At 33.8% G+C, this 12,389-nt stretch overlaps 1 protein-coding gene and 1 long non-coding RNA gene across 2 annotated transcripts; both read right to left on the minus strand.

Moving 5' to 3' along the window:
* Window positions 1-1,953: 1,953 nt before the first annotated feature.
* On the minus strand, window positions 1,954-2,866 carry LOC131036570 (uncharacterized). The gene is made up of 3 exons (XR_009104119.2): window positions 2,518-2,866; window positions 2,239-2,401; window positions 1,954-2,133 (listed from the first exon to the last, which is right to left on the minus strand). It is a non-coding gene; the product is annotated as an uncharacterized LOC131036570 (long non-coding RNA).
* A 15-nt stretch (window positions 2,867-2,881) lies between these two features.
* On the minus strand, window positions 2,882-6,826 carry LOC131036516 (auxin response factor 2-like). Its single transcript, XM_057968421.2, has 9 exons — window positions 6,753-6,826; window positions 6,457-6,569; window positions 5,704-5,820; window positions 5,523-5,579; window positions 5,261-5,425; window positions 5,063-5,141; window positions 3,934-4,024; window positions 3,673-3,837; window positions 2,882-3,014 (listed from the first exon to the last, which is right to left on the minus strand). Exons 1-9 carry the CDS (start codon window positions 6,796-6,798, stop codon window positions 2,882-2,884), a joined length of 966 nt encoding a protein of 321 aa, XP_057824404.2. The 5' UTR covers window positions 6,799-6,826.
* Window positions 6,827-12,389: the final 5,563 nt, after the last annotated feature.

Raw genomic sequence — 12,389 nt, forward strand, 5'->3', positions numbered from 1 at the left:
CATAACCTGATTCAACAATCTCGCACACATCTTTTTCTTTAAAAAAAAAGTTATCTTTTTAATACACCAATAGTCATACTCATTTTCAAGGAATTAAGAAATCAACATAATAAAATTTTGGCCAAATTCCAATTCTCAATATAAGCATTCAACGGAAAACTCAATGACGGAAGTCTCAATATAATTGTATTGAATCTTTGACTAAAAGACAGAGAAGCTGAACATAAACAGAGTTTGCAGCATCCTTCCATCTCAGCAAACAGATCTCAGCAAACAGATCGAAGACTAAGAAAAAACTGCAGTTTACTATCAAAAACAAATCGTAGCTACTGGAGCATGTACAGCATGCTTTATTTGCTGGAATTAAAAAACAAAATTTCTAAGAAAGTTTACTACTCTCGCAAACTAAATATAGGCTAATCAAAACTATGCTTGGTCTTTGCATTATTTGGCCAGCACTAGTACTGGCAGTTAAAGAATGCTCTGAACTATTTGAAAACTATGGAACTAAGAGTAGAACTGTAAACGGCTCTAGAAATAGATTCGTTTGGCAGCAGCATGAAAGTCACATGTGATGAGACTCGACGTGAGCATCAGTTGTCAACATTAACTTTGTCGAGCATCAGTGGCGGCAAGAGTAGAAATTTCGCTTGTGATTGGTTGTTCTTCACTCTCTCTGCTGAACTCCAAATTAGGGGCACCGGGGGTCATTTTCTCAACCTCCTCTCGTTTATATATAAAAATCTTAAGTACAATGCTGCAAAACTCCCTGATTTAAAAAAAACAAAAAAAGTTAATAGAAAATAATTACAACATGGCCAGGTTATAACAGAATCACCCGTTGAGAAGCAAGCTAATTTTTTGGGGTTGAATATTGGACATTGATACTTACTGCCACGGATTATCTCCTACAAGCATCATATCTCCCTCATCATCTGTGTAGACAAGTTGCCAGCCTTTGCTTGGATCCTCCAGTTGTCCTTCAAAATTGAACATCACCTCAAGTTCATGGAAGAGCTCTTTGTATCCTACAAATTTTGTAAGATCCAGAGCTCGCCCAAGAGCACTACCCTGTTTATGTACCTTCATTGTGATTAAAAATATGGTTCTGAACTGTCAGAATCTTTCCAATAATATATAAAATTTACAAAATTCTAATTTTTGTCCTACAGAAACTTAAAATGATTACTACCTTAGTACAGCTTCTTCTGTGAGCTCTGCACTGTATTTCTTGTAATGGTATCCAAGATGATGTTTGTTGCTCACAGCTCATAGCAGATGTAGGAGACTTGATCAGCCTTCTTGGCACCAATTGTTGGTCAACCTCGGAGAATTGTGAAAGAAATTCTTTTGGGGCATGAGTAGAAACTTGTAGGTCTTCCTCGTTGACAGAATCTCTATTTTTTGATGGATTTGTCTCACTGCTTGGGAAAAAGTCAATCAAATGACGACTAGATAATTTGCGATTATTGTTTGCAGGGCCTGAAACGACATCAACTCTCTTATCCTTGGAAGCTTCCCGTGAAGGAAAACCAGGCTGATGCTCTGTTGTTCCATGTTTATTAGCTTGCATGTTTCTCATTAAATTTATGTCCACACCACCATGTGCCCCTGAATCTTCTGAATGGCATGGCATCATATGCATTTTCCGTTTTCCGGATGCTTCCATTCCCAAGTTTGACAAATGTGGGTACGCATTGAAGCCATTCCACTTCACATATCCACCGGTTTTGGGAGATGGCGCCATTGATGTTAGATATTGTTTCTGATTAGACTCATTCATTTCCTGAAATGGTTTTCTGGAAAACTTTATTTGTGGTGGATCTTCCGCAATACGATTAGTATATGATCCACAAAGTTCTTGCATTTCACCAATGCCCTGAGAACTGGGAAACGAGTCTCCATATGCTGAGTCATGCCCTTGCAGTGGGATCCAATTTACAGAAACCAATCTTCCTTGAGAGAATACACATTTTGTTTCGACATAATCTAGTTTTGGATACCACACAACTGTCCTCGGAACACTGTCAACCTTATTTTCATCCAAAGATCCTCCCGAGGTCATGACTTCTTGACCTTGCAAGACCATTGTATTAAATCTTTGCAACTGTGTAGAATCAATTAATGCCTTATCTGAGACGAAAATCAGTCAAAAGAAGAACTTTTGTGAAAAAAAAACAACAATGCCACTTTAATAATGACTCTTTGGTTATGTGTGATTAAAAACATATTACTTACCGAGAACTGACAAATCTTGTTTTGGAGGCAGTACATTCGGCCGGGATCTCTTGTTTTTGGCTTTCGGCAGAGGATTAATTTCTGACGGGGTCAAGACAGGTTCTATTTTCCATGGTGAGACCCTCTCTGGTTGTGGAATAGCTGATATTGCATCCCATTGTACCTGAAGTTCACAAAACTCGAAGAGTGACTATAAGCAAGAAGATGCACAGTTCTGTATTGATTATATGATGATGATAATTAAAACTGAAGAAAGACTTTCTTCTGTTCCATAAATACCTTGAGGTATCTCCACTTCGAACCCGGCCACCTCAGGGGATCAGAATCACCTATTTCAATGATAGTACCAGTAAATCTGTCCAACGGAAACACATATCAGGCGTACCACACTGTAACAAATACATCATCTTTCAAAGGAAATTCCTGTTACTATGCAATTGCATTTATCTTCTATCTATAGCCATCCAACGGCTGCTAGTTACTGATCTCCAATACAGTACAATGAACATCATATATCTATTTTATAAACTTAAAGCGCTAGGCATATTTCAAAATTCACTATATCCTAATCCAACATAGAACGATTATTGAATGCTTTGCTATCTATTAAATCATAATCCATCCATTTTAAAGTAAAAAGTGATCAATAGGAAGACCGTCGCTCCAGAGCTGCTTCTCCCTCAATTCTCATCCTGAATCTCATGCCAACTAAGAAATTACTGTTCATGGCCTCCATGTATTGGTCATAAGGAATAATGAATTCTGACGGGCTATTTCTGCATAATATGTACAGATCCATGCATCAGAAAGGATGAAAAAAAAATTTAGAACAGGTAAATGATATAAGCAGATGCAAGTAACATAATGTTTCTTTATCAATGTAATCTAGAAAATATAGGAAGCTCCTCGGTAAACTAGGAGTGCAGATGTCTGTAACACTTAAGCATGGCTTATAAGAAAAATACTCATAAAATGGATATAAGAAATAAATTGCTGCCCATTTCTCTATTTTGTGATAGTGCAACGTAATACTACTTTGGGAACCCCATAAACTCATAAAAATTTGTTTAAACAACCATGCAACTATCTCATAACCTAAAGGACAGGCTTGCGGGTGCCTAGTACTTACTGCAACCATGTGTATTTAATATGGATATCTTTGTAAAGTACTAAAATGCATCCCATCCCAAATCATAAAACTATCAGGGCTTTGTAAGTTCGTACAATTTGACAGGTTACCTGGATGCTTCTGGATTAGATTGGTGTATATTTGAAAATATAGATATATGCAATCTAATCCAAAAGCATCAATTACAGCATAATTTCATGGATTATGAAAATCTACTAACATTAAAAGTTACTCAGCGTCCTTTTGATTTTTTCAGAAAAATATTGAGTGGTAAGAGCCTAGCAGTAAATATCATCAGTTTTCACCTTGGCTTGTAGTAGACACTAAACTTAGTCCTCCTTGAAATGGCATGTGACGCAGCTGCAAGGACAGCAATCTGCATTCTGCCACTGGATATAACTGAGGATGGAATGTTACTTTGCTGACACATGGCACGCCTGACCCGTACACGTAATTCGCCATTTTCATCCCTGAAGCCAAAAACATCTTATATAAATGACAAGAATACACAAAATATCACATTTTACGAAAGCTTGATACAGATGACAATGGCGAAGCCTAGAAACCTGAGAAAGATGAACGCATCTCCTGCTACAAGCCTTTTGGAGTTAACAAAGACTTTCCACCCAACTGTCAGCAAATGTATCCTTTTCTCATCTATGTTTTGCAATCAAACAAAATGAAAATGTGTTAGTAATTAAAAACAAATTTCTTTTATAAAAAATTCCTTAGCAACGATTAATCATAAAAGCTTCTTTCACATATTCTCAATTCACTAAATTAAAACATTCAAAAACTCAATGATATTAATGACAAATGATTTACAGTTTAAAGCAGGACTCCAGTATTTCACTATATAAACTAGAAACAATGTCTGAACCAACTGATTTCAGTAGACAAATAAATTTGTTTCTGTTGATGTCATTGCATATAAATGTCATCCAATTGCAAGATTAAAAGAGAAGTAGACTGTTAATGATTAGAAAGTGTTGGGAAAAACGCACACAGAAATAAGCCTAAAATTGGAAATTAGTCCACATAACATTATATATAGATAATAAACAAAACGACTACAAATAATATTTTTAGTAAATATTCTTAATTTAAAAGTCAAAACCTAAAATCTTCTAAGCTGTACAATTATATTATTTTCCAAGTCAAAACCTAAATAATCTTGTAAGCCGTAAAACCCCCCAGCTTCTCTGTTTATCTGGCTATGGCGGAAGCATAGCAGGTTTATCCAGCAGCCGACAACGTAGAGAATGCCACATTCTTCTCAGCTTCCTAAATGTAATGATGTCATTGCTACAAGTGTCCCGCCATTTTTGAAGAAATAGCATTTGGAAATTTATTTATTCTTTCATGGAATGTGATCACAAAAACAAAACCAGAGAATTGCCTTTTTAAAAGGGCAGTTCACAGAGGGTTCGAATCTAGGCTGAAAACCATGCTGCCTTCAGCCGAGGACAGGAACATGATAGACCAAGAATAAAACACACCCGAATCCAGATCATGGGGTTTATTTAAGAAAACCAACATATCCTAGAATATGATTGCCTAAGAACAGATGCATCCATCTTTTCATAATATGGGTTATATTGAATAAGACTTTGGACGGAAAAATTTAACATTTCGTCTTAAATTTGAAATCTAATTTAATTAAAGCTACGAGAGAGAATATGGCAAGCAACCCACCACGATAGATATGCCGAAAACGCCAGTCATTTCCATGTAGATCTTTGGCAACTAATTCTTGAGGTTGTTGATTCTTGTCCTATAAAAAAGGCATTACATAAATGAATATAGTATGATCAATACTATCTTCAAAAAGCGCCCAAGGTAATATAAAATTTAATATCAATGCTTATACTATTGTGTACTTGGAAAACTAACCAGAGGTGCGAGGCATTTATCAGCCTGTCTCCTGGGAACAGATAAAATTCCACGTGGACTTGTCTCAGAAAGTGTGAGAGTCTTACAAAAGGAATGCACAGAAGGCCTTGGAGGGGGTGGAGGGGGTGGACGCGGAGGATCCATATCGGTGGAGCAGTCATCCTGCTGTGAATGGAACAATATGAGCATTCATCCTGCTTTGAATGGAACAATATAAGGTCATATGGACCTATAATAGCATAAGAAGGATTGTAGAGCATACCTCTGTCTCCGGAACCAAGGTAATATGAGCAAACAGTTCATCGGTGTCTTGTTCAACCTGTAAGGAATGTCATAAGGTAAATAGAATGACAAAGAATGGGAAACTAAGCTCCATAGTCCTGAACCATGCAAAATGAGGTCAATCAACCGGCATAAGCACGAAAGAATTGATATTAATTTACCTGCAGCAACACATTCGTCACCCGGCAAAGAATTTTGGAGGGCAGGTCATACAAAGGCACCTGTTGTTCAGCTTCCTGGTTATTGATGTCTAGGTATTTGGTTATTGATGCTTCAATCTGTAATACAACACCGAATTTGTACAAACATTCATTTCAATCGAAGTCTAGGTAAAGAGGCATTGACTACGAAAAAAATAATCAAATTGGTATAGTACTTAAAGGGTAGATATAGATCTCCACAGAGTCTATTACTAATTTAGGGGAAGGCCGAGCACAGAATGACGATGATTTGGTGGTCTTTCCAATTTAATAGTCAGTTTATGAAAGTACAAACAGAATCTGAACTGTCTCAGGTGATTTGACATAAAGTAAATGTGTGAGGAACAAACAAAACACATTCTTCACGGGCATTATGTTGTATCGTGTGACTGATCTCGTGATGGAAACGCTTCTTAATGTACCGAGAGCTATTAGAACATATTCGCCGATAAAAACTTTGCCGCTACAGAAAGCCGTAATAGTATGTCAATTCAACAGGAGCTAAAACGTACTAGGAAGTAGGAACAATATAAACATCGCATGCAAAGCCATTAAACAGAGCCACACATGAAGCTATGAAGATTTCTGGGTCATAAGTATATACCCCAATAGCTGCAAGAAGTTTTTCATGCTTACATTCACATTGAAGTCAGAAGTCATATATATGCCACTCCTTAAGAACAGCCAAGTAATCATAAAATAAAATATACATACCTGCTCTATATGACCCTGCGGGAAGTAAAACACCCGCTCTCCAATCCTTGGCATGGTAACACAGGGGCCAGCACAGGCATGCCAGAGCTCTTTATAGAGAGGATCAGTGATATCTTTAACAAAATTAAAGGAACGAACAATACAAACATTATCCGGAGATTAAAGGATGGTTCTAAATGCATTGTGCAGAAACTCCATTATAGCCCCAGCTGAATCTAACATTCTAAATGTGGTTATAACAAGAATAAAGATCCTAACACAACAAAAAAACACACACAATGGAGAACACCACTCACCTGTACAACAAGATGAATCAGATGGAGTCCTAGGACCAGCAGCCATGCCTCCCAAAACAAGCTCAGAACAATAGTTACTGTATATTATTGTTGGTGTTATTGGTGTTATTAGCGAGAACATGAGTTTTTCATTTAGGAAAACGGCTTAGTAGTTGTGCTCTCTAATTCGGTGCTTCTCCAAATCTTACTTGGAAATTTCAAATCTCTCGATACCGAATCAAATGCTTTGTCATCATTTAGATCTAATAAATATATTTCATTCAAAAATGAAGATGAGTAAATAAAATTGAATGTGCACACTCCACCAACTATTTTTTAATTTTTTTTCACGCGTTAATGCATGTCTGCTGATTAGCAGCCCCGTTGTTTTGACCCCCAATTTTTTATTTTTAATGAAAGGTTGTCCACAAATTCATTTTGACCTAAATCTAAATAAAACCAATTAATGCATGTTTGCTGCTTAGCAACCCCTTTTTGACTCCCAACTTTTTAATTTTTAATGAAAGGTGGTCCACAAATTCATCTTAACCTAAATTTAAACTAAACAAATTAATGCACGTCTGCTGCTTGGCAGCCTCCTTGTTTTGACCCCCAATTCTCAAAGACACGTTCAAACAAATAAACAATAAACAATAACTAATTGTTTATTTTTTTCTGATTTCTTGATTATTTCTTGTTTCCTTTTTTCCTACCTTTACCTCAAAATAGGGATTATTAGGTCAAAGATGTGTGCTTCTCCATACAAGTTGATTGCACAAGCTTCTTGCCTCCCCTCTCCCAATGTTAATAGTTTAATCTTCTAATTCTTCACCATTTGAATTTATCAAGAGAAATTTTTTCTATGTTGTTTGAAGATTAAAAAAGGTTAATTTTTTTTCTTAAATTCTATAAGCTTTTCTATAAGCTTTAAAGTACATCATTAAAAAATTATAAGAACTTGTGTTTATCTTTTGACTTTTTTCCATTCTAAGATTAGTGCAAGATGATGGAAGCATCTAGGGATGAATAAAATGTAGAGAAGTGAAAGTATTTAAGTTTTTTTGCAAAAATGACAATTGTGGTTGGTATGGTGGTAGTGTATGATAAAACGTTTGACCATTGAGGAAGGTCTTATACTCAATGCCTGACAACATGGATTGTGTGATGACACACACCATCTATTTGATAAATGGTACATACTTTGGAGCAAGGGGTTTAAGCATGACTTGAGTCACACTATTTTACCATTAGATAACCCATGTGATAATTACATGCAAATGATATGTAGTAATTAGACAACAAGAGTGTATTATTAGATGGCATATGTCAAAGACAATCCAATCTCATTTAACTAAAATATTTTCTTGGATGATTTGGTGCCTTTAATGAAAGGGTTTTGTTTAATTAAAATGTGAGAGTGGATTGCATTAATGAGAAATCATGAAAATTTGGCTAACAAAATATTATCATAATATGTGTATAAATAGAAATATGCACACAATGGGGGTTTTACAACAATAAGGTCAATGGGGATCTCTAGTCACTAAAATTGTCCACAACTACAAACAACATTTTTCCTAATTATTTCTTCTAAGTTAGTTGAATAGTTTTAATATTTAATTAATCTAACATCATTCCTCTAAATAATTTTTAAAAATCATTTTTCCCCCCATCACAAATCAATTTATTTTGAATTATTTTTTTTCAAATTCGTCTAACATTAATTAAATGATTTTTGTTATTTAATTAATTCTTTCTTGCACACATAATTAGGTAATGTTTATTATTTAATTATTTAAATTTTCTTCCATCATGCACATTAACTAAGTAATTTTTATTATTTAATTAATTATTTTTCTTATACTTTCCTATTGAATAGTTATTTTAATTATTTAATTACCTAACTAACTCTTCTACAGTTGAATTATTTCTTTTATTTATTTATTCTTCTCATGCACCTGATTAAATAATTTTAATTTTGCAATGCTAACTAAGTCTTCATCTCAACATCTCAAGAAACACTCACATTGAGTTCAGCTAATTAATCAATTTTGTGTATCTCAATCATGCAATCAAATTAACTTCTTAATTATGTCAATTAATTTTTTTCATCAATTCTCATCAATTGATCATGAAATATTATCATCTTATCATCACTATTGATCGATATCAGAAAATATATAAAAGTAACCTATATTGTCAATAATAAACAACCACAGCCTTTGAGATTTCATGTGATCATGCTACTAAAATAGTACTAGAATACAAATTTGAGAGAAAATTACTTCTAATACTTGAAACTAAGAAGATAAATATTGGTAACAATCAATCAATTTTTTTCTATTTTGGCATATTGACCTTTTATCTTTTTTAACACATACTAACCTCTAATAGTGATTTCATTCTTTTTGGGTGCCATATGTCCTCTTTTTGAATTTTTTCTGAATCACTAGTTCAAACACCACATTTGTAAACTTAAACACTACACCTATGGGTACAAATACCAATGATTAGCAAAGTGACATAATTGAAGCTCTTAATAACACATAAGTGGATTGAAACACTACAACTGTGGCATTATGTCACACATATGATGAGATAAGAAAGGTATTTTAATGTAATTGATCATAAATTTTGTATAACATATCGCATTTTCAAAATTCAAAAGCATTGCAAAGCTAGTTTGATGACCTATGTTGTGGTCTAATTCATTTTTCTAGATCCTTCATCAAAAAATTGTTAAAATCATTGTAAGTCGCCTCTTCTTTTCAAAGCTTCAATTTCTTATAGTTTTTAAAATGAAATCATCTTTAAGTGGATTTTTTTTCAAGTCTATAAGAAAATCATACAAAATTCATTTATAGGATGTGCTATATGAATTAGAGATTATCTTTTTCTATCTAATATTATTCAAGATTTGGATTCTAATATAATATATGCAGCTACTTGGCAATGATTGAGAGGAGACCTTGATCTTTAGAAAACTGACAATTTTTTTTCAAGGATTGTGCTACTTCAATTTCTATCTTGTATAACACTACAATTTTCTGAGGGACATAACCTTTTTTATTGTATATTGTGTTCTTGTACATTTTTTATTTTCCCAAGGGTGTTCTGTGTGTATCCTCTCCCTTCATGTGGTCATTCAAAATTGGGTTCAAGAGCAACATCAACATTCTTCTTCTTCTTTTTAGTAGAGAGGCTTGATTCGAGATTTCCTTACCATTTTCTTTAACCTCAAATAGATATTCTAACATTCTATATAAATAATGGATAACAATTTATGTTATACCTCAATCCAATCACATCATGTTTGTGCATCCTTGATTCGCTAAGTGATTTAGGACATAAGGTGAAGATAAATTCACTTACACTTAGGTCTCATCCTTATAGAATGATTGGTGTCCATAGATTATACCGTACTATGAACCTTTATTGTAGAAACCTAAGAGTCATTAGTTATTCCTATATTGTGGTGTAAGGTATATTATCATACCTATAGTTACCGAATAGGTATCATCCTAAGTAATGTGGAAGTCCCTTAGTTAAAAGGTTCTCAAACAATTGGGGGTAGAGGAATGGTGAGCCCTTGTGCAACTAGACCTATAGCCATGGGATCTTGAGATTGGAGAATGCATGTACAATTCTATAGTATTTTATTGCTTAGGCCTACAATACAGAAACACACCCACTTGAATAATTGGGGTATGCTTCATCATGACTATCTAAAATTTTTGCTATACCAATGAATGTATTGGCCCTTAGCCTTATTAACCTAAATTTAAGAGTCAAATAGCCATTTTATTTTTCTTTTTATTTTGAGTCTTGCAAAATCTAAATCATCAAACATGCACAAAAAATGAACAACTATCTTCGAGATTTCTTTTTATAAAATATAGTTAGAATAATACATTCAAGACATCTTGTAATGTATTAACAAGATATCCTATGACAAATCTAAGGTAGGGATGCATTTCAGTTATTTTGTTAGATATTTGAGACATCTTGTGTTGCATCTAATCTATTATGGGACACATTTGAGCTATTTTATGATGCATTTGAGACATCATGTGATGCATCTCTGACAATCTATGAAGTGATTTGCTTAGATTTTCATTTCTATCTTAACATCCTAAAATTTAAAATGAGACCTATATAGAAACATACAAGAAAGAAAACTTGAGACATACCAAATTGTATTCTAAAATCCATAAACAAAAATTATGAATTTGTTGGACAAAAATGGTTGTGTAAGTCAAAACATCTATCCCTATAATCAAAATAGAGTCACCACCATACCAACCTTCATTCTCTTATGAGACTATTCCATCACAACAACCTATCATTTATATCAATTCCACTTACACATGTTCCAAAATCATCAAACGCCACATATACATGTGTATTATCCCAATCATGACCCCATAACTTGCAATTCACAAATCCATTTTGAAACACACCATATCACCTATTCATGTCACCACATCCATTTTGATAAAAAATCCTCAAAACCACTCACACATTCCTACAAACAGTAAATCCATAGAAAGCGTTCTCCAAACATGAACACAAAAATTCACTAATATTATAGAACCAATCAAATCTTATTGAGAAAATTTTTTCAAGTCAAACACCATCACATTGCATGAAATTATTGATTATGACCTTTAAGTCAAACCAACATAATGGAAAAACAAAAAAAATTGTGACTATAATAGGACTAAAAGACATAAAAAATTTGAGTTCTCAAAATAAAAAAATCTCATTTAGGACCTTATTGATCAAGATGACATTACTATTGAAGAACGTCTCAATAATTCACTTAATAAGGAACTAGGCATATGTCAAGACACTTTTTCCAAGAATGATCAAAATAATCTACTTATGTCTAGAAATGACTCATTCCAAAGGAATCACACCAACAACATATCTACCTCATGTGGTTCAATAGTAGGTTATCCAAAACAAAATTGGCCGACAAGAAGCTTCTATATCTCCCAACATTCCATCATCCCCTATATCTTTACAAAACCAAATTATGCTATCTCTATCATACAATACATCTAATGGTGACAACTTTTGTGTTTATCCCCAAGGGCCATCCACAATAAAAATTCAAGGTAATCCATTTCTTGATGCAAATCCCTTGCACTATTTATAAATCCTTGATTCAATATCACCATGCACTCGACTTCTAATAAACCCACTCTAGAGAGTCTCATTCAAAATTTATTTCTATTAGACCAAACTCTAGAATCCATTCAATAATCCCTAATACATATAAAAAAATTATTACATATTATATAATTAGACCCATGTCAAGAGGATAATCAAAATTATGAAGAAACAAATGGTAAAATAAATTGATATACCAAGAATCTCCAATCCTATCAATTTTTTTACCAAGATCCCATATCCGTAAAGTCTCATGATGATCTCACTATCCCCTTTCATTCCATCCAAGATTATTTTCTTTCATCTCAAGAGAAAACTATCCTTCCAAGTCACATTAATAACTTACCTTCTAAGATAGATCATGATATCCCTTCTATCCCATCCAATGATCCCATGTTCCAAATAAAAAAATGCACCCTTTTCTAGTCTATGCACATTTTCCATCCTTCAAACCTATTTTGTGTCCTTATATAGTAAACCTAA

The sequence above is a fragment of the Cryptomeria japonica genome, chromosome 5 (genome assembly GCF_030272615.1).
Source record: "Cryptomeria japonica chromosome 5, Sugi_1.0, whole genome shotgun sequence".
Taxonomy (NCBI): domain Eukaryota; kingdom Viridiplantae; phylum Streptophyta; class Pinopsida; order Cupressales; family Cupressaceae; genus Cryptomeria; species Cryptomeria japonica.